This window comes from Sinocyclocheilus grahami, unplaced genomic scaffold (assembly GCF_001515645.1).
Source record: "Sinocyclocheilus grahami isolate Dianchi unplaced genomic scaffold, SAMN03320097.WGS_v1.1 scaffold697.1, whole genome shotgun sequence".
Taxonomy (NCBI): Eukaryota; Metazoa; Chordata; class Actinopteri; order Cypriniformes; family Cyprinidae; genus Sinocyclocheilus; species Sinocyclocheilus grahami.
This window is the reverse complement of record NW_015505876.1, coordinates 377885-403260: the sequence shown is the minus strand read 5'-3', so window position 1 is coordinate 403260 and position 25376 is coordinate 377885. Positions and strand designations below refer to the sequence as shown.

General features: G+C 40.4%; 1 protein-coding gene across 1 annotated transcript in view; it reads left to right on the top strand.

Annotated features, from left to right (window-relative positions):
• Positions 1-25070, top strand: part of LOC107559751 (protein NLRC3-like) — a 33134-nt gene extending 8064 nt beyond the window's left edge. Inside the window, exon 5 of the mRNA XM_016243688.1 lies at positions 23261-25070. Within this exon, the coding sequence (XP_016099174.1) occupies positions 23261-25070 (1810 nt within the window). The remainder of the gene's footprint in view (positions 1-23260) is intronic.
• Positions 25071-25376: the final 306 nt, after the last annotated feature.

The following is a 25376-nucleotide window of genomic DNA, read 5'->3' as shown; positions in this document are numbered from 1 at the left end:
AAGCAGAGAGTGGAGAGATTCCCAAGACTCTCACTCAAATGTACACACACTTCTTGATCATTCAGACCAACATCAGACATGAGAAGGACTATGAGAAGAAAGTTAAAGATGAAGACATGATTCTCAAACTGGGGAAACTGGCTTTTCAGCAGCTTGTAAAAGGCAACCTGATCTTCTATGAGGAAGACATGAGAGAGTGTGGCATTGATGAGACAGAAGCATCAGTGTACTCAGGATTGTGCACTCAGATCTTCAGAGAGGAGTTTGGCTTGTTTCAGGGGAAAGTCTTCAGCTTTGTTCATCTGACCATCCAGGAACATCTAGCAGCTCTATATGCGCACTTCTGCTTTACCAACAAGAACATACAAACAAAAGAAAGTTTATTGTCTAAGATTTTAAACCTGAGGGAATATGTTGTATTGTCTGAGCTGCATCAGAGAGCTGTGGATGAAGCTTTAAAGAGTAAGAATGGACATCTGGATCTTTTCCTGCGTTTTCTTCTGGGTCTATCATTGGAGTCCAATCAGACTCTCTTACGAGAACTACTGACACAGACAAGAAGCTGCTCCTACAACAAAGAGGAAACAGTTCAGTACATCAAACAAAACATTAGGCAGAATCGCTCTCCAGAGAGATTCATCAATCTGTTCCACTGTCTGAGTGAATTGGGTGATCTTTCACTGATGCAGGAGATCCAAGATTATCTGAAATCTGGAAAAATTAAAGAAATCAAACTCTCCTCTTCACAGTGGTCAGCTCTGGTTTATGTGTTGCTGACATCAGAGCAGGAGATGGATGTTTTTGTTCTAAAAAAGTTTACTGGAGCTCAAAATACAGCAGATGAAGTTCTTCAGAAGCTGCTGCCTGTGGTTAAAGAATCCAGATCAGTTCTGTAAGTCACACTGACACACTGATAAACATGATCACATTCACGATTTTAGCATGTGCTTTTTACCAAACGATCAAAAGGAGAAACGTTCACAAAATCACTGTCAAGACCTGTGGCCTCATGTAATAATGCCGCGTATGCACAAAAATGTTACATGTTCATGATGGGATTTATAAGAAGCAAACTTGATGTGAAAATGTGTGCACTGCCACGCAAGCTGCCACATGCTCTTATACCTGTGTGATTGAAGTATTGAAGGAAACAGAATAATTTTAAACTCTGTTTTCCATTTGATATACACATTTAGATTTAATGTATGTTTCGCATGTATGGAGTTAAGCACACAAATTACATGACACCATCATCCAGAATTATATGAATTTAAGATATAAATAAAAATATTGGTAGAGGATGTGCTGCTGCATCCTATGTTTGAATGGTTTAATGAGAGCGAGGATTGCTCTCTGTAATTGTGTTCTAAATTGAATATTGAACTATCAGTGATGCGCACTTGGACAAAGAGTCCATTGTTCGGTTTGAATAGGTCTGATGACACAGTAGCTACTGTAGGCCTTACTTTTGCTGCCACATGCAGCAGTAGTGTTACTACTGTTCATTTCACATCCTGGCCTGATCACAATCATAAAACCCCCTTGTGTGGTCTTTCCAACATTATGAAAAATCACCTTTTTCTATTAAAGGCTAATATTTGCCAGTAGTTGGCAGCACATCACTGTCTTTATGAGTCATTTAATTTGGTGGCATTTTTGCCCTCGCTAATTTTCGACCCTGGTCTTTATTATAACTATTTTGAGTACCCCTGCTTGGGAATCACTGCTTTAGACTGTTATGACATAAACATGACATACCATTTAAAAATTACTCCATTCATTTTGATGGGAATAAATGTCTATTGCAAAAGATTAGTGCATTTTTGTGCCCTTAAAGTGTTGTCTGCTGAGTTCTGTGTGGACATGTCCTGTATTAACAAGCTCGTGTAAGTCTATCATTCACAGCCCATAATGACAATACACACCATTATATTTGTCTATATTTTTTGCTTGCTTCCACACCAATTCCGCAGATGTTTATTTAATCATGAAAGGCAGAAATGTGTTAATATACAATTAAAAATGCAGCACTGGTCACTTCACTAGTCCGCTTGTCTATTCTGTAACACAGACAACAATTTAAATCAGCAGAAAAGGAACATTATCAATAAAACAAACAAATAAAAAGCCCTGTAGAGGAGTTTCTGCAGATTCACCATAGACTGCAATCTAAAATGAAAGCCACAATGGTGAGAAGAGAGCATGGCAAAGGTGCGAAAAATAAATGGAAACCTCGGACTGGATCTGAAGCAGCAGAGACATTACAGATTGCTTTTAGTGCGAATTAAAACTCTGGCACGTCCCTGTTGCCAGTGGTGTGGTGAGAATAATGCTTATAGGTAATACTGAAAACAGATCTTTGTCAGTTTTGCTTTTTGTGAAAAAGCAAAATCTATCTTTTGCACACTTTAAGGATGAAATCTACGCAAAGTTTTATACATGAGGCCCCAGAAGAGATGTGTGACTGTGTGAAACTGCACACTTACTAAAGCAGCTGATGCGGACTTTTGTGTCTGTGTGAGCGCTGATGATTGCAGAGGTCAGTGTGTGAGATGTGATAAAGGGATCAAAACTGACAGCAAACAGCAACTTTAACAGTGTCTGTGTGTCCTCTAATGATGTTTACATGTATTTTTTACTGTCTGTATGAATTACATTTGTAGTTTTCAAATTTTTTCTTTAATTGCGTCTGGTGTCAGTTCATCATTCATGTTCTTTAATCTCTTCAGGTTGTATGATTGTGGAGTCACAGGTGAAGGTTGTGCTGCTCTGGCTTCAGCTCTGAGATCAAACCCCTCACACCTGAGAAAACTGGATCTGTCGTTGAATGAACTAGGAGACACAGCAGTGAATCTGCTCTCTGATCTACTGAAGGATCCTCACTGTAAACTGGAGACACTGATGTAAGATTGTATAAATGTGTCAAAATTGTTATTCTCCTACTACTAGGATGAATGATACTACTACTACTACTAATACTAATGAATGATTTTCAAAATTAAAACAAAATAAGTCTTAAAAGTGTCCTGTCAGATGACTGAAGATGATGTTTTTTAATCTTCATTAGGTTCTTTACAAGGTGTCTGAGTCTGACATCATTTTACTTAATTTATAATAGTATACATGTGATTGGATGATAAAAAGATTTTAAGATTATTGAATTTAACTCCGATACCCATGTAGAAGCAAGTCTGAACCTAAGGCGGGACCTGTTAATCGTGTTGTGGATTAAAGGAATAATTCACCCAAAACTGAACATTTTGTCATCATTTACTCATCCTCATGTCATTCCGAACCTGTATAAGTTTCTTTCTTATGTTGAACACAAAAGAAGATTGAAGAATTTTGAAGAACCAAACAGTTGTTTAAAATCTTTATTCCCCTACTACTAGGATTAAACTGCCCCTATTATGGGTAATGAAAGGTTCATATTTTGGTTTGTGAGTCCCCAACAACAGGTTGACATGCATGCAAGGTCAAAAAACACTTTCATTGTCTTATAATATGCATTTATTTTTTACCTTAACTGCTCAATGACTCCCAAACGATTCGCTCAAAGATAAATTTTTCCAAACCCCTCTTTTGCGTGACACTAATCTGCGGTGATTGGTCCGATTGGTCTCATTTTCATTTCATCATGCCTGCCATCACGTTTGTGAGCGCAGTGCTGCTTTGTGTACAGCGTTACCAGGGAAACAGCTATTTTTACCGCTCCAAAAGAGGCACCTGGTGGCAAAGAATGAATTTGCATTTTCATTCAGACCAACGTGAAAAGACCAACAAGTGGGCGGGCAATATGCTAATGTTTCATGTTGACGTCAACAGGAAATGGCTTGGGATTCATTTTAAAAACGATTAGTTTCAATGATTCAGAGTCGACTCTTTCTTTTGAGAGACAATTGCTGCGTCTCAATGTGCCTACTTATACTATGCCCTTAAATTATGTACTCTTTTGGTGAAGAAAAAGTACACACTTTTGAGTGTGTAGTAGAAGATTAGGCAAGCTTTGGGACATACTATCATATCACACAACTGCGTCTTTAACGGACGCTCTGTCGCATAGATATACGCACCCTGTCACTGTAAACTGACCTGTCAATCATCTTGTCACAGTTAACATCCTCCACATTGCATTTCATTTAACTTCCTACCGTATTGGAGAGAAAAGAAGTAGCACATTGATCTGCCAGTCGCGGGTCTTTCATGTCGAGAACTCTGCTCATATTTTATGCATAATGATGCATTTAAAAGTTAACGACCAAACGGATGTTTATAAAAGTTTACATTGCTGTTGCAGATGAAATATAACACAGATAACATTAAATCAATATTTTTTACCAGGTTAAGTGTTGAATATTAGTAACTCAAACCCTTTTTTATAAGCTTCTCTACCTAACCGCCGGTCGCGAACATCCGCTATGTTTGTAGTTTTTAACGCGTATTATTCGTGTTTGTAGTTCTGGACAGAATCCTTCACTAAAGCGCAATGGATTGTGGACAATATTAGCCATTAGAGTGTGCACGGATCCACACTTCAAAAATCGACCTGAAATAGTAGACCATCCGAGGACTTTTGGCATACTCTTTTCAACATACTATGCTTTGGGCAGCGCCGTCCTTAGCTGACGCGGGACCCGGTGCCAGGTAGGGAACGGGGCCCCCCTCGGTCCGTTCGCGATCATGTTCCGGGGGGGCCCAGTGCGACCACACCAGTTGCACCCCCCTAACAACGGCCCTGGCTTTGGGACACACTTATTCTAATCTCATATACTATTTACGATGGATAGTATGAACATTGAGACGCAGGGAATAACTTTATTCACGGTGCACTTTCAGATTTAAAACTTTGCAGGATGTTTTCATTCACTTAGAGCTGTGTTACTCACTGCATGAACGGTAATTTTCAAAAATCCATAATAGGGACACTTTACTGAATAATATAAGAAAAAAATAAGTCTTAAAAGTGTCCTGTCAGATGACTGAAGATGATGTTTTTTAATCTTCATTAGGTTCTTTACAAGGTGTCTGAGTCTGACATAATTTAGCTTAAAGGGGTCATATGATGCTGCTAAAAAGAACATTATTTTGTGTATTTGGTGTAATGCAATGTGTTTATGCGGTTAAAGGAACATTATTTTCCACATAATGTACATTATTGTTGCTCCTCTATGCCCCGCCTTTCTGAAACATTTACAAAGCTCATCGGTCTGAAAAGCAAGGTTTGCTGTGATTGGTCAGCTATCCAGTGCATTGTGATTGGCCGAATACCTCAAACATGTGACTGAAATGTTAAACCCCTTACCATATTGTGATGCACGATGAGACAACACCAATAAAACCCATTACAAAGGCATTTGTTGCATCCAGTGGGGACATAATTACTGATTATAATGACTTATACTGTCTTTTTACACGTTGCGTATCTCACTGCGTAAACATAAAACCATGTCTGCATTTGTGATCGGAGAAACGACAAACAACAAATGCTACTCTACAGTTACACCTTCTTTCTTTGCGTGAACATTTGGGCAGTGTTATGCAAATCTTCCCACATTGTGACGTAGCTATGTGTGGGCGTGTTAGAACGAGGCGTTTTAGGGGGGCGTGGACGAGTCTTAACTTCTATAAAGAATATATCTTTGGATTTGAGACTTTAGTCTTTACAACTTTACAGATCTTCTTTATGCACCAAGAGCTTGTAACACTCCAAAGAGAAAGGAAAAATTTAAATTGCATCATATGACCCCTTTAATTTTGTTTATGATTGTAATAGTATCGGGCACATGCAGAAGGGGGGGGCTTTGGGGGCTCAAGTCCCTGCCCTTTTTCAAAATTATTCAAAAGTGCCCCTCTCAGACAAATAGCAATGATATTGTGGTCAATAAAACTAAATTCATTTGAATTATAATTATAATTAAGATGACAATGTGTGCAAAACAGTAACTAATCGTTTACAAGTCGTAAAATTCCTGTTTATGTTTACATATCTGTTGATCTGAGGCATTGCTATGAGTTGCTTGTGTTTTGCTTGACTGACTGATATTCCACAGTCTGTTCGGTAACCTAGACTCTCAAGCCATATACAGTATATGGTTCTTTCAGTGAGTGGGTCGACAGAAGGAAAAAATAAACCAAACAATATTTTAAACTTTTTTTCATCAATAATCAAAGCTAGTGTGTTGGTTTAATTAAAAATCCATATAGCCTATTATATATTTGAGAATATTACATAATTCATCAATGCTCGTTTGTCATGTATAATACACCAACCAATTATGATCTGGCACAAGTTCAAATTTCAAATAATGTGAAGTAGAGTGGTCATTTTCGGTTCTTATTCATAAATCAGTTGAAAATGACTTATTTGTGGAGTGATCTGGATCTGCAGTTTGTCTCGTTTTATAAATCAAATTACATCGCTGAGAAAATGGATGCTAAATTACTACAAAAGGACTGCACAAAACAGTGCAGTGCCAAAAGTTGCAATAATGGTAATCAGTATTCAATTCACTTAGATTTATGTATGATAGGCTACACCGTTTACTATTTCATGAAACTATCATTATTGTTAATGAAGCCCAAGTGCCACCTACAGGCCTATTATGTGAAGTGCAGGCTGGCGAAATGGTGATGTGAAAGGACTTTATTATATTACCATTTTGTATAATTATGCAGCATTATGAATGTGTCTTATGCTCATCAAGCCTGCATTTATTTGATCAAAAATACAGAAAAAAACTGTAATTGTCAGGATTCTGGACTGTCTGTATCGTGTTTTGCCCCTGTTTCTGTTCTTGTTTGTCCTTATTTGGTCATTTTCCTGTCCAGTCTTATTGTCATATGTGATCCACCTGTGTTTCTCCAATTATCCCTAGCATTTAAGCTCCTGTCTTTGCATTTCTCCCCTGTCGGGTCTACTTTGTCTTTACATGTGTCAGCATCTCGTTCCTGTATTGGATTACCCCTGTGTTTTGATGATTAAAAGACTGTTGATTGTACTCCACGTTTCTCTCGTCCCTCCGACAATGTAAGTGTGACAGAAGACCCGACCTACACAGTTACCTCCGTGTTTTCCCTCCATTTGTTTTCTCGTTTTTCTCTGTCTTTTTTTCCGTTGTGTGCCCTTATGGATCCCCTCGTCCGCCCGGAGTTCCTCCTCCTCCTGCTGGAGCAGGGGGAGCGATCGCTCGAGGACCATACTAGACTGTTCCAGCTGCTGGCTAACACCACCAGCTACCTGGATGACTCGCTCTGTGTGTTATACGACGCAAGTTTAAACACCGCGTGCAGAGCCCCGTTGTCCGAAGATGGTCCTCAAGTGGATTTCACCGCGTTTGTGGAGGGGATTCTGCTCCGGACCCAGATCCACTCCAGACCCAGAGCCCAGCCCACCATCTCCCCGCTGTGCGTAGCTAAATTCCCGCTGCGATCTACGAGCCAGCGCAATGCCGAGTGACTGAGTGGAGGATCGCCGTGGAAGTAGAGCCCAAGCCGTCAGACCAGGCCTGCGTTCAGCCCCGACAAAACAGTGCAAAACGTTTTTTATATGACCTTATTATTTTTATTGTGAGTATTAGGCTTATCATTATTGCTGATCACTGATTGCTGATTGTTGTGCTATGATATTGTAATATATACCATTATATAATCGGAGGAGTATCGAAAAGTTTATGAAAGTGTCACTCCACAATGCAATAGCAAAATATATAAATATGTATAGTATTTTTATGTTACATTAATCAGTGTCTAGCACACCTTCATAAGGAAAGGATATGGACCAGACATTGCAATTACTAAATTATATTTAGACAGACTTAAAGAAGTTCCAGATCTATACATATGCTCTTATTATTTCAGTTATTTTGCCTTTAATGTAAATAAACATGTGCAAACAATATACTTGCTCTTGTAAATTTATTTTGATGTTAATTACATTGTGCGGGCTGTCTCTTTCATACCACGTGGTTTATATACATGTTGCTGCTGATTGGGCTGACATTATTGACACACCCACCAAACAAGAGAAAACGTATCTCAAACCCCGTTGCACACCGTTTCCAGGAAACATGTCGTTCAACCTGGAGATTGTAGCAAAATGGTGCACACCGGTTTGAGCTTGAACTTGCCCCAGGTGCGTGAGTCAGCTGCAACGCCCATCACAAGGGAGAAAGCCGTGGACGGTGAGAGCGCAGAGTGGAGCTCCGCCCACTGCACCGCGGCTGAGGGTGAGCTAATAATACATCTGGGACTGCTGGACTTAGAAGGGGACCTTATTGATTGTCCCCGCTGGTCCCGTCCAGCCCTGAGGGGGCTCTGGTTTTCCAGTCCAGCCAGGAGTGGGCTCTGATCCCCAAGGGTAGCCCTGAGAGCCCGGAGGCTCACGAATGCCCACCCACCCGCCCACTCCTGCCGTCTGGCAGCCCCTCTGCTCGCCCTCAGCCCACCATCAATACCCAGCTCCACCTTGGTCCTCTGTCGCTCTGGCTCTACCGCGGATCTCTGCCTCCGCCTTGGTCGCCTGAGCCTTCAGCTCCACCCTGGCCCCCCGGATCCTCGGCATCCCCCAGGCTCGTTGGCTCTCCATCTCCGCCTCGGGCTCCTCCACCACCTGCTCTGCCGCCGTTGGTTGGCCCCCCTGGAGTCGGCGGCCATTGCTCCTCCATGGCTCCTCCCTCCGTCGGCTTCACCGTGGGCCATCATTATGGCTGCGGCCTGGGTCCCACCTGGATCCTCCTATTCTAGCTCCCTCCTGTCGTCTCCCTGGCTCCTCCCTTCTTCGTCACCCCCATGGACTCTGTCTGCCGGCCCCCTCCCGGGTGTCCGTCGTCCTCCTGAGCCGCCTCCCAAGTTCCTACCCGCCCCTCCCCATGTAGTTTCTACGGCGCGAGGACGCGCCTTCAGGGAGGGGGCGTCATGTCAGGATTCTGGACTGTCTGTATCGTGTTTTGCCTGTTTCTGTTCTTGTTTGTCCTTATTTGGTCATTTTCCTGTCCTCATTTAGTCTGATTGTCAAATGTGATCCACCTGTGTTTCTCTAATTATCCCTAGCATTTAAGCTCCTGTCTTTGCGTTTCTCCCGTCTTGTCTACTTCGTCTTTACATGTGTCAGCATCTCGTTCCTGTATTAGATTACCCCTGTGTTTCGATGATTAAAAGACTGTTGATTGTACTCCACGTTTCTCTTGTCCTTCCGACAGTGTAAGTGTGACAGAAATATTGTGAAATATTATTACAATTAAAAAAAGTTTTTTTAAATATAATTTAAAATATAATTTATTTCTGATGCAAAGCTGAATTTTCAGCATCATTAGCCTACTCCAGTCTTCAGTGCATGCTCCTTCAGAACTCATTCTAATATGCTGATTTATTATCAATGTTTGAAACAGTTGTGGTCCTAAAAATTTTTTTTTTGTAACCTGTGATACTTTTCGTTGATAAATTAAAAGTTAAAAAGAACAGCATTTGTTCAAAATAGAGATGTTTTCTAACAATATAAATCTTTACTATCACTGTTTCTGTTAATTTAACAAATCCTTGCTGAATAAAAACTAATTTCTTTCAAAAAAAAATTTAAAATACTGACTCAAGCTTTTGAACGGTAGTGTGTATACAAAAGTTATATTTTAAATAAATGCAGTTCTTTTTTTTTTTTTTTACTTTTTATTCAAAGAATCCTGAAAAAAAGTATCACGTTTCCAACATTGCATAAAATGTATTTTAAAGTATATTACAATTTTGATCAAATAAATGCAGGCTTGATGACCATAAGTGACTTGTAAAAATATAAAATAGTAATGTATCCAAACTTTTGACCTATAATTGTTTTTTTTTGTTTTTATTGCCCCTATTTTACACATGAGCCCCTGCCCCGAGGAACTCTTTGCACGCCCCTGAATCGTATATATGTGATTGGATGATACATGAAAAGATTTATAGATTATGATGTGGTAAAACTGAAATTAACTCTAAAATACCCATGTAGAAGCGGGTCTCAACCTTAGACTGGATCTGTTAATCATTCTGTGGATTAAGTCTCTCTTTTCTGATTGTGAAGTTTCTGCTGATCTGAGCTGTAGATCCTGAACTGAGAGACTGAAGAGTGTCATTGTTCTCTACAGGTTGAATAATTGTGGAATCACAGGTAAAGGTTGTGCTGCTCTGGCTTCAGCTCTGAGATCAAACCCCTCACACCTGAGAGAACTGAATCTGACTGGAAATAACCTAAGAGATTCAGATGTGAAGCTGTTCGCTGATAAGAAACATGATTATGGACTGCAGAAGCTTCTGTGAGTAGTGATGACTAAAAATGTTCATATATTGTAATTGTAATGTAATTTTTCTTTTAGAGTTGAATGGTTCCTCGTACTATAAACAATAGTTTTATTCTGTTTATAGCAATTTGATTCATGTTTGAGTATATTAATGATATTTTGAATATTGTGATATTTTAAATTATGATATTTTGAATAATATTTTCTGCTCTTCCAGTGTATCAGTGTTTGTGTTAAATATAGAGCCTCTACGACATGAATAGTTAAATTCACAAAGAAATACCATCTTAATGTTTTTTTATTTGTTTTTAAATTTTAAAGCAAGAGAACAATAATTTTTTCCCCCACATCTGTCCATTACAACAGAGAATAATGGTTAATATATTACACATTTTTTCAAGGTTAAAGGTCATCATCCATGGTGTTTTGGATTTGACATCATAACCTGGATGGTTAAATATGGCTTTTTTGACTATTTATCACAGGATTATATTATTATCTTAATAGAGCAAAGTTTGTTTGAGTTCTTCTAAAGTGGATAATGCAGTAATGTCACACATTTGACTATCTGTGTTTCACTTACAGGTTTTAGATGTTAGTCTTGATCTTCTCTGGATCAGCTGATGGTGAATAAAGTGACACTTCAGACTGACATCAAATTCAGCAGAATCAACAGACACAAACCCATAGTGATCATCAAACACACATCCAGTCCTTGATTTGAAGTCAAACAAGAAAACCTTCTGTTTGTTCTTCAGAAATGACATTTGTACTGGTACCACATTTTACATAATAATTTTATAAGCTGTTTGTGACAATCAGTGTCTTCTGTTCAGTTCTTACTACAATAGATTTCAACCCAACATGTGCCTAGCATTGGGTTAAAGTCTGGGTCTTTATTAATGATTAATTGACTTGATAAGCTTTAAAAATAAAAAAATAGGTAATTTCCTGCAGGTAATTTCTGGATGTCTGTAATCTGATCTAATATGGAAGTGCCGCTGTAGTTATTTGTCTCCAGTGCCAGAAGCTTCTGTATGTAGTTGAGGCAAGCCATTCTGTTGAGCCCCTAAACACACAACCTAGATGCAGAATGAGACGAGATAAACATTCAGATGAAGATGAGACTCTTTTATTGACACTTATTATGATAGTTATGAAACTAGACAGTCACAGATTTTGATGACTTATATAATCATACGGGTAAAATACAACTATATTGAGAATATCTGAAATTTAAACTTTAAAACACTTGTCTTCTTTTCATGTTTAAGTTGGGCAAGATGCAAAATATAATGAACCTTTATAGCCTATTCCACACTCAAGTGCATGTATTAAGCTTGCCGCAAAGGAGATATTTTAATTATTTATTAATAAACTAGTGTTTTCTGAGTCAGATAACACTAGTGATGTGCCATCGCTGCAGTAAAGGGGAGCTCTCCTTCAGAGAGAAATGCACCTTTTATACGGAGTTAACCAGAGAGTGTTTGTTTTGTCTGGTTAACGTCAGAGTTGGGGAAGCTACTTTGAAACTGTAGCTTAATAAGCTACAAGCTACTCATAAGTTAAAGTAGTTTAGCTACTCTTCTGAAAAAGTAGTTAGCACCACAAGTTACTACTAAAAAGTAGCTAGCTACAATGAAAATACTTTTTTTTTCACACAATGACGTATAATACAAATAACTGAATAAGCGTTAATGAGGAATGTGTTGAGTAAAGTATTTGGTATTAAAACAATAATGCAGTAGAATTATGATGTCAAAGATTATTGCTTTATTACACACAATATTCAAATATCTCAGACTGAAAAGTCAAAGTGCAAAATTGCAACAAATTGAGCATTGCAATAACAAAATGTAAGTAACTTAAAATAAGCACACAGAAGCATTTTCTCAAAGATACTGTAGGACAGATGGCTGCATTATGGCAAGAAATAATATTGAACTCTGAACAACCACTCACATGCGGCTCTGACAGGGAAAGCACTAACAGGTGTGGTTTAGCACAAATTGGGGGGGAAATCTACTTGCGATTTTTATGGTTTAAATTGCAATTTGCGATTTAAAATGTGATTTTTTCAAATGAACAAAAAACATTATTTAGATTAAAATTAATTATAAGATAATAACAATACTAATTTTATTTTACAGAAAACTACTGTTTTTCAAAAAACTGCAGGGTTATCCTGTTTGCGTTCAATTTATTAGGAGAGAATTATTATTTTTGCTATTTATGGCCAAAAAAGGAACGAGTGTGCATTACTGAGTGCTAAACACATGTAATATCTGTTTCATTCATACATGACTCTCCAGGAAATTCCTAATATGGACAAAGGCATCCAGCTATCGCAGTGACTGAATAAAAAAGATAGAAACGCTTGAACTGATTAAACATGAAGACAGTAAACACACTGTGTAACAATATATGCAGTGCATCCGAAATCGCGTACTGTTTGAGTAGGTACTACATTTGAATTTGAATTGACTTCACGACAAAAGTATGTCCTCTCCCGTGGCCTCATGGGATAGTAAAGTGTCCATCGAATGCACACTTCAGAATCCGGGCGGAAGAAGTGGGTCATCCGGGTACTTTTTGAAATACTGTGAATTCGGACATACGCCTCACATACTGTTTTTTGCATATTATATATTAGGGAAGCATGCTATTTCGGACGCAGCGATGGTTTATCTGTGTTCTTCAAGCCATCTTGGGTATTTTCATTACACTTGGATTATTTCAAACACTTGACTGATGTTGTGGAGTAAAATCATGTTATTAAATGTTCTCTTTTGTTGGACAACAGGTTTGCAAACGCTTCTCAAGTTTGGTAGGATGTTTGCCATGTGTTGTAGTGTATTGTAGTCCAACTGCCATAGTTACAGTTACTGGAAACAGTAACAGGAAAGGTTTCACACCATCAGTCCAGGACTGACATGCAGTCCTTCAGTAATTCAGCAACTATCTCCATCCTCTGATTCTGCCACCACCTCTTGTTCCATAATGGATAGTAGGGTGTGTCGAACAACTTGAAATATCAACCCACTCCTGAACGTCATTACGTCATTAACATTAATCATCTGACTCATTAATCAAACATTAATCAAAAGCCCTTACACAAAGTTCTTAATGTTAATTGCCAAATGTTAGAATACTTTATGGATTGAATTTCAACTGTTGTTACTTGCAAAATGTTATTTAAAGCTGCAGTCTGTACCTTTTTTTTGGTAAAAAATTATCCAAAATAAATTTTTGAGCAAGTACATAACCAATCAGTCTTCATAACTATCTCCTTACTGTAGCCTGACTCACAGTGGTAAGCTTGTAATAATGTGTTCTAATCGAGTGGTACTGGTAGGTTTCCGCGGGAAATACGAACTTACCACCGTTCATCTTTGCGTCATTACATCACGTCTGTATACATAAAGAAGGAGTCCCGGCTAGTAGGCTATGGCCCTGTCCCAAATTGCACACTTCATGTGTACTTGCGGTCTTACAATCTCTGCCGCGTGCGCGTGTCCATGTCCATGTCCGTTAAGTCCACGAGACCGTAGGGAGTCCTATTCGTAATTTTAGCTTTCGGAAGGGTGCTCACGAGCGCCCCCTTTGTGGCCACTATGCACTGAGGTGAGCTCCACAGCAGACTTTTACTCGACAGTCAAAGTGGCATTATGTCACAAAAGTGTCGACTCAGAGGAAGACTGCAAGGTTTTAGGGTGCGATTTGGGACAGGGCCTATATCACGTGTGTGGATGCTACAGGCGGCAGATCATTTATAGCCTTTTCTCACAGCAGCTGGAACAATTATACTTGTCATTTTAGAACGAGTTCTAAGGAACATTAAACTGCTTTTTGAGATTAAAACAACAAATTCTTTCAATGACATTCGAATGGACTGTACAAAAATTTTAATCTAAAAATAACGCTAATGCACACTAAATACACATTGTCACGCAATGTTAATAACATTAACAGTTTGAGAACAAAGTATAACAACAATCATTTGCATGGTTTGACGTGATCTGAGCTAACTTTGCGATCGTTAGATTTAATCAGTATTGGTAGCGCAATTTATTAATTATATTTTTTTCAAAACTGGCAGACATGTTACCTACTTGTTCAGATGACATTTTAGGGTGAAATTTCTTATTTTGGACATACTTCCAAGACGTAGTATCTGTAATTCTGAAGTGCAGAGAATATCCACACTGGTGCATGGACTGACAGCCCACACATACACCTCAAAACATTAGATTCATGCCATGCCGATGCACAACCCACGTAAAGAAGATAATTCTGCAAATAACTGCAATTGCAGGTTTCAAACAGAGATGGCGACAAAGAGGTAAAACTTACAGACTGCAGATTTAAAATAATAATAATGAATGAATAAAAATAAACGTAAAGCCGCGAGATGTGTGAAATACCAATAGATGGCGGTAAGGCACTATTTTAGTATGCAATCTTATAAGAAAATGCTGTGCTGCTTCAGTCTATTGCAGCTTCACAAAACAGAATTTAGCTATTGTCGCGCTACACGGCTATTTGCTGGAAAAAGTAGTTAGCTACTGGAAAAGCTACATTATTTTGAAAGTAGCTGAGCTACTGAAAAATGTAGTTACGTTAGTAGCGTCGCTACTAGCTAGCTACACCCCAGCACTGGTTAATGTAAGTATGAGCAGCCATGTACAGTTGCTACAACTTAAATGTTTTAATTTTTAAATGATAAGCCATATTTGAGGTCGAATGTACATTTACCTTGTTCTATGATTAAATGACTGACAGAGACCCATCCCCTCTCAGCCAATCACTGTGGGCATAGTGAGTAAGCTTGATGATATCATCCATAGCAATGAGGTCTTAGATTAATTCTCTTAGATTAAAATTTCTCCCCATTCCTTAGTAAAAGTTGGTCTCAGAAGCTTTGTGCATAGCTAAGAGTTTCCTCTTAAAGGGGTCATATGATGCTGCTAAAAAGAACATTATTTTTTGTATTTGGTGTAATGAAATGTGTTTATGCGGTTTAAGGTTCAAAAAACACATTATTTTCCACATACTGTACATTATTGTTTCTCCTCTATGCCCCGCCTTTCTGAAATGCGTCGATTGTTACAAAGCTCATCGGTCTGAAAAGCGAGGTGTGCTCTGATTGGCCAGCTATCCAGTGCGTTGTGATTGGCTGAATACCTCAAGCGTGTGACGGAAATGTTACTCCCCTCACATACTGTGATGTCGTGTCCCGGCCGGAGAGACGAGGCAAAAACATTAAACCCATTATAAACGAGGCATTCGTTGCATCCAGTGGGGACATAAATACTGATTATAATGACTTATACTGTCTTTTTACGCATTGCGTTGCATCGCGCCGCGTAAACATAAAACCATGTCTGCATTTGTGATCGGAGAAATGACAAACAACAAGTGCTACTCTACACTGCTCAAAACTCGTGTTTGAATCGTCAGTGGCAAATCCTTTAAATATAAAAAACGTACTTACAGTCTGTGAGTCAGAACAGTAGTCTACTCTACCAGGATCATTAAACAGTCCTCCATAAAATGCGCTGCACACATCTAAATATTTGGGTTAAACTGTTCTGGAACAGTGTTGTAAATACAACTTAACCACTGATTTCTAGTCGTGTCCTCTTTTGGAAGACCAAACAAAGTAGTTTCGCTTTCACAAAGAAACAACGTCACACACAGAGGCCGGTGGGCTTGAGAACGGCGCGGCCGGCGGATTCGACGAAGGAGCGTCCGGCGGGCTTGCAGCAACCACATGTGACGACCCCGGGCTGGACTCCACTTCGTCCACGGTGAAAGCCGATCCGGCGATCAACAGCGTGAAATTGATGTATTTCCTCACCGACCAGCACGGATCAGCTCTAGGCATGACGAAGCAGATATCGTCCTCTTTTGGAAGACCAAACAAAGTAGTTTCGCTTTCACAACGAAGCACACAGCGCCTTCACGACATGGCGGTGGCAGCAACAATACTACAGCAAGAATAAAAGTTACGCCTTCTTTCTTTGCGTGAACATTTGGGCGGCGTTATGCAAATCTTCCCACATCGTGACGTAGACATGTGGGGGCATGTTAGAACGAGGCGTTTTAGGTAGGCGTGGTTGACTCTTAACTTTTATAAAGAATATCTCTTTGGATTTGAGACTTTAGTCTTTGCAACTTTACAGATCTTCTTTATGCACCAAGAGCTTGTAACACTCCAAAGAGAAAGGAAAAATTGAAATCGCATCATATGACCCCGATTCGCTCGTGCTGTTTGATTATAGTTTTCAAAGTAAAAGCCTCACGCATTCTTTTACACGGAAACAGGAGAGGCGTTTAGGCTGTTGGTAGGATACGTTTCACTTGTTGTTAAACCAAAGCAAATGTAAATATGTTAGATCATAACTTTTTAAGGGAAGTAGACAGTTTTTGACTTACTTTGTTTCCACATATTTTAAAAAAACAAAGCTCTTCTAATTACTGAATCAGGATTTTTGAGCATAAATCTAAGATTGAATTTTTAAAAAAGAGCGACTTTTTGTGCATAACCAGAAAAGTGTGTATTAAGTATAGAAATCTTAATATTAAAATTCCCTTGTATTTCCAGGGTTCCCATGAAAAGCAAACTTCAGATATACGAGATGAAGGGAGAGGTTTTCAGTAGCAACTGCAGTAAACACAATGAATTAACTGAACAGAAAAACAAACTCTATTGTGGTCTAAATTCACTTTAAATAAATAATAATATTATTCGACTTCAACTGGCCATTATCATTTAAATAATGAATTATTGTCTTTATTCTATCATCTCTTTTTTGTTCTATTCATTTTGGTTCCACAGGCAGAGGTCAAACTCACCGGAGTCCAGCTGTGTGTCCATGAAGAGTGACCAGTCTAAGGAAAACATAGTAACATTTAAAGGAAAACGCACATCTAATCTGAGGTACAACCTTTCTGTCTAGATAGAAAGGTAGATAGATTCTCTATGCTAGGTTTATCTACATGTAAAATTAAACTAATTAATTATTTTCTCTGCTCTATATTGTTTTATCTCTTCTTTTTTTTTATTCAACTCTGTTTCACAGACATTTATCCATGAACAGTGATCGTTCTAAAGAGAACATAATAACATTTGAAGAAAAACACCCATCACCTGATCTGAGGTATAACATTTCATTCTGTCAGGTGGATTGAAGTCAAGGAAGAATAGCTGTAGGGAGTTAAAGAAGGAAATCCCCCAAGTTTTTTTTTATTTTTTTTTTATTATCTGTGTAATTCAAACCATTAACTAAAGCCCTGCACGGGCCTCAAATCTAGGCCCTAGCCCGTTTTGTTTTTAATATCAAAGTGGTTATATTTCTTTTTCTTTATTAGAAAAAGTTAATTTGGAAAAAGGCATTATGCAAATCTTCCCACATAGTGAGGTAGATATGTGGGGGTGTGTTCGAACAAGCCGTTTTAGGTAGGTGTGGCTGACTCTTAACTTTTATAAAGATTATCTCTTTGGATTTGAGACTTTAGTCTTTGCAACTTTACAGATCTTCTTTATGCACCAAGAGCTTGTAACACTCCAAAGAGAAAGGAAAAAATGAAATTGCATCATATGACCCCTTTAAAAATCTATGCAGTTCAAACCATCAACCGAACATCAATTACTAATTTACCCCTTGTATCACTTGTTTAGAAGGGCTTTTAAGCTTTCTATTAAATGCAACAATTCAGCTAGAATAGATCTTTTATATTTGCTTTGCATTGCCTCTTTGGATCTGGGTTTTCCTGATAGCATAATTCACAGAAAGGGGTTTCCCAGGTTTGTAGATCTGGTCGCATCTGAAGTGATATCTTGTGAAGCCAATAACAAATGATGCATTTGACTGATGAGCAGAAGTCAGGCAGAGTCTCATAGGTAACTGAAGTTTGCAGTGGGGCAAAGACCAAAGTCAAAAACGAAGGATTCACTGGAAAACTTAGAAATGAGACCCTCAGCGAAAAGAAAATAAAAGGTGAAAAAAGGCTAGATGAGTGTGGAGACCAGGTGGATGTTTAAACTTAGTTCCTCTGACTTTCATTTAAAAAAAAAAAAGAAAGAAAATAAGACTAGACTTCATCATGCTGCTGTACTAAACTAGTCTGATGATTTGTTTGTGTCATCTTGTTTTAAAGGGGTGCTATTATGCTTTTTCACTTTTTGAATTTTAGTCAGTGTGTAGTGTGTATGTTTGGGTATAAAAAAAACTACAGCGTTGTTTTCCAGGTTTTGTGATGTCACAAAGGTGCCCATTAGAATATCATTCAAATAATTCCCACCTACGGAAATTCGAATGGTTGGGGGGTGGCTTGTTTTAAAGGGGTGCTATTATGCTTTTTCACTTTTTGAATTTTAGTCAGTGTGTAGTGTGTATGTTTGGGTATAAAAAAAACTACAGCGTTGTTTTCCAGGTTTTGTGATGTCACAAAGGTGCCCATTAGAATATCATTCAAATAATTCCCACCTACGGAAATTCGAATGGTTGGGGGGTCGGGAGGGGCGAGGTCGTGGTTAGAACGCTTGGTTGAGTGCGTCAGACAAGAAAACGAAGAAGAAGAAGAGCTGCTGTAGCATCAAGTTTTCGCCATGTCCGTCCATATCTGTGCATGCAAAGGTTCTGCACGATCCTCTTGTTCAATATTCTCGGGGTCTGAATCTGGCACAAATTGATATGGCAATATTGATGACATCCTTAACTATACCGGAGCAGACGGAACTTGCTGCTTTGGCAAGGGGCGTGGCAGTACTGAAACACCGTCTAAGCTGTTCGCCAATCACAATGCACTGGGACAGCTAACCAATCACAACACATTTAATTTTTCGGGTGGCGGGCCTTCATCAAACCCGGAACTAATCGAGCCGTTTGTGCCAGGCTGGGGAGAAAGGTATTTTAATAATGTAAATTATGTGAAAAATAATGCGTTTTTCAAACCACCAAGCATGAGAGCATGTTCTAGTACACCCCCAAAACAAAATCAAGACTTTGTAAGAGAGCATAATAGGACCCCTTTAAACTCTGCTGGTTGACCAACCCTCACAGGTGTTTTGATCAGTGACATTGTCTATAGTTCAGAGTAACCATGTTCTCCTCCCCTCACATTAATAAACATTCTGTTTTATTAGTCACATTGTTCATTCAGTTTCCCACTTTTCCATATTATAATTCAGTCCTGCTTTTTATAATCAGCAGAAATTATGTTTTATTAACAAAGTTCAGGAGGAGCACGTTCAGATAATTAACCCAGCCAATTCATCATCAGCAATTACACCATCTATCCTATCAGCTCAAGAGAGAACTTCTATAAAGCCATCTTACCTTCATTCTCTCTACAGTATTTCAGCATTCGGTTCGCTCATTTTGCCTTTTTATCATAGACCCAATTATTTCCTGTCCAACAACGAGACCGATTCTGGGGATTTTTCAGATCCTCCGCCGCAATTTGCCAGCCTCATGATCACTCCTTCTCCGCCAGACACGGCCGCCGAGCACCTCGACCAGCCACACACTCTCCACGACGCCGAGGCTTAACCTCGCCTTAACCTCGCCTTAACCTCGCCTCCACTGGTGGGACTTCCAACTTCCCCGGCATCCTCGTATCATTCGGCCGTACCAGCAACTCCTCAGATCGGAAAGTGGACAGTATTTAAGTCCGATGCAAACGTTGATTAATTCCAACGCACCGTTATCGCGGAGGGTAAACAAAGCGGATCTGTACAATCTATTCGTCACCCTGCAAATTAGCTAACCTCACTCCTAAATCCACTGCAAAGCCCAGAGCTCGCCTCACTCGACACCACCATCGTCCCAGACAAGACCCGGCTCTCCTCAAGCGCTGGGTCGCTGCAGCAGCAGGCCTTCAACGAGCCTGGGCCGCATCCCAGTTCTCACCGCAGCAGCATCACTTGCTTCCCGCTTCGGCTCAGCCTTTCAACGCGGCTCTTCCGGCCGCAGCACTGTATGCAGCCAGGCCTCCAGCTCTCGTAGCAGATGCCAGCTCGAGGCTACCTTCGCTAGCAGCGCAGGCCATGTTGCAAATTAATTAATTTTCAGGTGAAGTCACTAAAAGCAGGTTTCATGGCTAAAGTTTGTTAATGCAATATGCGTCACATGACTAAACATGCGTCATCATTTTCAAAAGCCTCTGTTTCCACAGTCCATTCTACAATGTGAAAACAGCATTTAAAATTTATTCGCTCTGGAGAGCATTTCAAAAGCTCTGTTTTCCTGGACTCTTTGTCTTAGTGGAGAGGAAAAAATGCGTTTTCAACGGAAACATATTAATGTGTACAAGGCTTGAGGAATTGCCAAATCTAGCAACAAATTGCTAAGTTGGCAAGACTGCAGGCTACCCAGGCATTTCAGATTGTCCCGCCAAATGTCACTAACCCATCCACTTTCCCGCGGCCTACAGCTACAGCAGCCGAAGCAAGCATCTCAGTCTTTCCCTCCTGTTGCTTCTAACCCCCTTTTTCCTTTCAGTGGCCTCAAGCTCCCATAGCAGACGCTATCGTGAGGCTGCCTCAGCTAGCGGCACAGGCTACACAGGCTTTTCAGGATGTCACGAACCCCGCTTACTTCCCGTGGCCTAGAGGCTACCTCTGCCAGCAACACAGGCCCACACATCTCAGTCTTTTCCTCCCATTACTAATAACCCTTTTTGTCTTTGCAGTGGCCACCAGCTCCCATAGCAAACCAAAAATTTAAACATGTTATCAGAGGCTATCTGCTGGATTCTCTCCAATATATATATATATATATATAAACCCTTCTAGATGCGTCCCTCAGTTCTATTCTCCAGGCCGTCTCTCCCAGGACCCTCCAATCTTACTTAACTGCTTGGAATTGTTTACATTTTTTTTACCATGCTTACAACCTGCCTTTCCACAATTTTTCCCAGCTCACCATCACCTCATTCATCTCCCATCTCAAGGCCAACAAAAAACTCCAAGCCAGCTCCATCAAAGGCTACCTAAGCGGAATTCAATTTTTCCACAAGCTCATGTTCTGCTCACCCTCCCCAGAAATAGCCAGCTCACAGACATCCATGCTCATCAAAGGCATCCAAAGAGCCCAACCCAACTGCCCAGACGCTAGACAGCCAATAACTCTAGATAGATTAACAAAATGCATTTCCACCCTCCGCAGAAGCGATGCCATGTTCATATTGGCCGCCTTCGGTTTCCTCAGATGCTCGGAACTCACCATCATGTCCTGCTTCAATCCAAAAATCCACCCAACCTTTTCAGACCTATCAGTGCTAGATACCGAATCAATCTCTTATTCATTAAGCAAGCAAGACAGACCAACTGAAAAGAGGCCACTTCATTATATCTTCAATCTCCAGTCACCAATCCAACCATACCAAACCCTCCTAGCCTACCTGCATTACAGAGGCCCGCAGGCTAACTCCCATCTGACCCACATTTGTTGACAAATCGAATTGCCCCGCCAGACGTTCTGGTTCCAAAAGCACCAAGTCCATTCTACTGCTATCTGGCATCCCAGCAGATCATTATTGCAGCCACTCCTTCCGCATAGGCGCAGCTACCACAGCTGCCCAAAAAGGCCTCTCCCAGCCTCCGATCTAGGCACTCGGCCACTGGACGTTAGAGGCCTTCAAGACCTACATTCGGTCAGTCTGCTTCCATATCAAAGAAGCTCACCGAACCATCATCAGCTGAGCCCTTTAACATCAGCTAATTTCCACAGCAACAGTGCCCGCTTCCGCAGAAGCCACATTCCCTTTTCAGATTCCAAAGCAGTGGCCGCTTCCGCAGAAGCCACATTCTCTTTTCAGATGCCACAGCAGTGCCCACTTCCGCAGAAGCCACATTCTCTCTTCAAATGCCACAGCGGTACCCAGGAGCCAAAGTTTCTTTTCAGATATCACAGAAGTGCCCGCTCCTGCAGGAGCCTGTATCTCTACTTCCCTCTGCCGCAGCAGTGCCTGCTCCCGCAGGAGCCTGTATCTCTACTTCCCACTGCCGCAGCAGTGCCCGCTTCCACAGAAGCCACATTCTCTTTTCAGATGCCGTAGCAGTACCTGCTTCCGCAGAAGCCTCTTTCTCTTTTCAGATACCGCAGCAGTACTCTCTCCCGCAGGAGCCCGCATCTTTACTTCCCACTGCCGCAGCAGTGCTTGCTTCTGCAGAAGCCTAAGTATATCTTTACTTCCAACTGCCGCAGCAGTGCTCGCTTCCGCAGAAGCCACATTCTCTTTTCAGATGTCACAGCAGTGCCTGCTTCCGCAGAAGCCACATTCTCTTTCAGATGCCGCAGCAGTGCCCGCTTCCGTAGAAGCCACATTCTCTTTCAGATGCTGCAGCAGTGCCCACTTCCGTAGAAGCCACATTCTCTTTTCAGATGCCCGCAGCAGTGGCCGCTTCTGCAGAAGCCACATTCTCTTTCAGATGCCCACGCCAAATACGCATACCATTCATTCTGCTTTGTTATCTGTAAGGCGAACTCGTGAAATGATTCATGTCAACATTTGGGAAATTACTTCGCAATCACAAATAAACCAAACAGTCATAATCATTTTGATCACAATGAGTAATCCCTGCCTTAATGTGCTTCTGCCTAACTGAATATTTGCTTAACTGGACACTTTTCTATTCTTTTAAAGTCAAATTCAATGGCAGAGATCAAACTCACCGGAGCACAGCTGTGTGTCCATGAAGAGTGAAGCGTCTATGGGAAAGTCAGTAATATTTAATGGGAAAAGCAAATCAAATCTGAGGTACAACATTTCTAGATTTAGCCTAGATAGAAAGATTGATTACTTTTTCAACTTGCCCCAAATGTTGAATATGTGAGACCATCCATGCTTCTGCTACATACATATCAGTGTATCCACACCAGCCAGGGGATGAATGACATCACTAGATTAGCAGGTGTTACTTTACATCACTGTCAATTTTACCTCTTTAATTTGTTGTAATCTTTTTTTTAATCTTTCAGTCATGACTCTCAACTGGTCCAAAGCACATTCAAATCAAATCTGCTGAAGAAGTGTCAGTGTCTGTATGAAGGAACAGCAGAGCAGGGAAACCCAACACTCCTGAATGAGATCTACACAGAGCTCTACATCACAGAGAGTGAAAGTGGAGAGATCAATAATGAGCATGAGGTGAGACAGATTGAGACACAATCCAGGAGAGCAGCAACAGAAGACACACCAATCAAATGCAGTGACATCTTCAGACCTTTACCTGGACAAGACAAAGCCATCAGAACTGTGCTGACAAAGGGAGTCGCTGGCATTGGGAAAACGGTCTCTGTGCAGAAGTTCATTGTGGACTGGGCTGAAGAGAAAGAGAATCAGGATGTCCAGCTCATGTTTCCACTTCCTTTCAGAGAGCTCAACTTGATGAGGGACAAAACACTCAGTCTTTCAGATCTTCTTCATATCTTTTTCCCTGAAACTAAACAAATGGAAATATCCGGAGATGAATATAAAGTGTTGTTCATCTTTGATGGTCTGGATGAGTGTTGTCTGTCTCTGGATTTTCAGAGTGATGTGAGGTTGTGTGATATGAGTGAATCAGCCTCAGTGGACGTGCTGCTGATAAACCTCATTGTGGGGAATCTGCTTCCCTCTGCTCTCATCTGGATCACCTCCAGACCAGCAGCAGATGAAGTCATTCCCTCTGAGTGTGTCCATCGAGTGACAGAGTTACGAGGCTTCAATGAGCCACAGAAGAAGGAATACTTCAGGAAGAGAATCAGTGATCAGAGTCTGGCCAATAGAATCATCTCTCACCTGAAGTCATCAAGGAGCCTCCACATCATGTGCCACATCCCAGTGTTCTGCTGGATCTCAGCCACTGTTCTAGAGAAGATGTTGAGTGAAGCAGAGACTGGAGAGATTCCCAAGACTCTCACTCAAATGTACACACACTTCCTGCTCATTCAGACCAACATCAAACATGAGAAGGACTATGAGAATAAAGTCAGAGATGAAGTCAAAGATGAAGACATGATTGTCAAACTGGGGAAACTGGCCTTTCAGCAGCTTTTGAAAGGCAACCTGATCTTCTATGAGGAAGACCTGAAAGAGTGTGGCATTGATGTGACAGAAGCATCAGTGTACTCAGGATTGTGCACTCAGGTCTTCAGAGAGGAGTTTGGCTTGAATCAGGGGAAAGTATTCTGCTTTGTTCATCTGAGCATCCAGGAACATCTAGCAGCTTTATATGCACACCGCTCCTTTATAAATGACGACATCAATGTATTTGTCCAAACCAAACAAAGACTCTTCTCCAAAGCTTTAGACCAGAAGAAATATAATTCAATATATCACCTGCATAGGACAACTGTGATTAATGCCTTAAAGAATGAGAATGGACATCTGGACCTTTTCCTGCGTTTTCTTCTGGGTCTCTCATTGGAGTCCAATCAGACTCTCTTACGAGAACTACTGACACAGACAGGAAGCTGCTTCTACAACAAAGAGGAAACAATTCGGTACATCAAACAGAAGATCAGGCAGAATCGCTCCCCAGAGAGATCCATCAATCTGTTCCACTGTCTGAATGAACTGGGTGATCTTTCACTGATGCAGGAGATCCAACATTATCTGAAATCTGGAAAAATAAGAGATGCCAAACTCTCCTCTTCACAGTGGTCAGCTCTGGTTTATGTGTTGCTGACATCAGAGCAGAAGATGGATGTTTTTGATCTAAAATGGTTTATTGGAGCTCAAAATACAGCGAATGAAGTTCTTCAGAAGCTGCTGCCTGTGGTTAAAGAATCCAGATCAGTTCAGTAAGTCACACTGACAACAATCACTACACTGATAAAACATGATCACATCAGGGATGTACCTCGGGGGCAGGGGCTCAAATGTAAAAAGGGGCATTTATATATGGAGTAATTCCAGTTGAACAATTACTAAAGTAAAATTAAACATTCACGTAAATAAAAATAAAGTCATTCATGTGTTTTTGAACTTGAACTGCTTACACTTTACATAATAGGCCTGTTGGTGGCACTTGGGCTTCATTTAACCAATAATGATAGTTTCATCAAATGGTACGCGTTATATCAATATGCAGTATGTAAACACTACTTACAA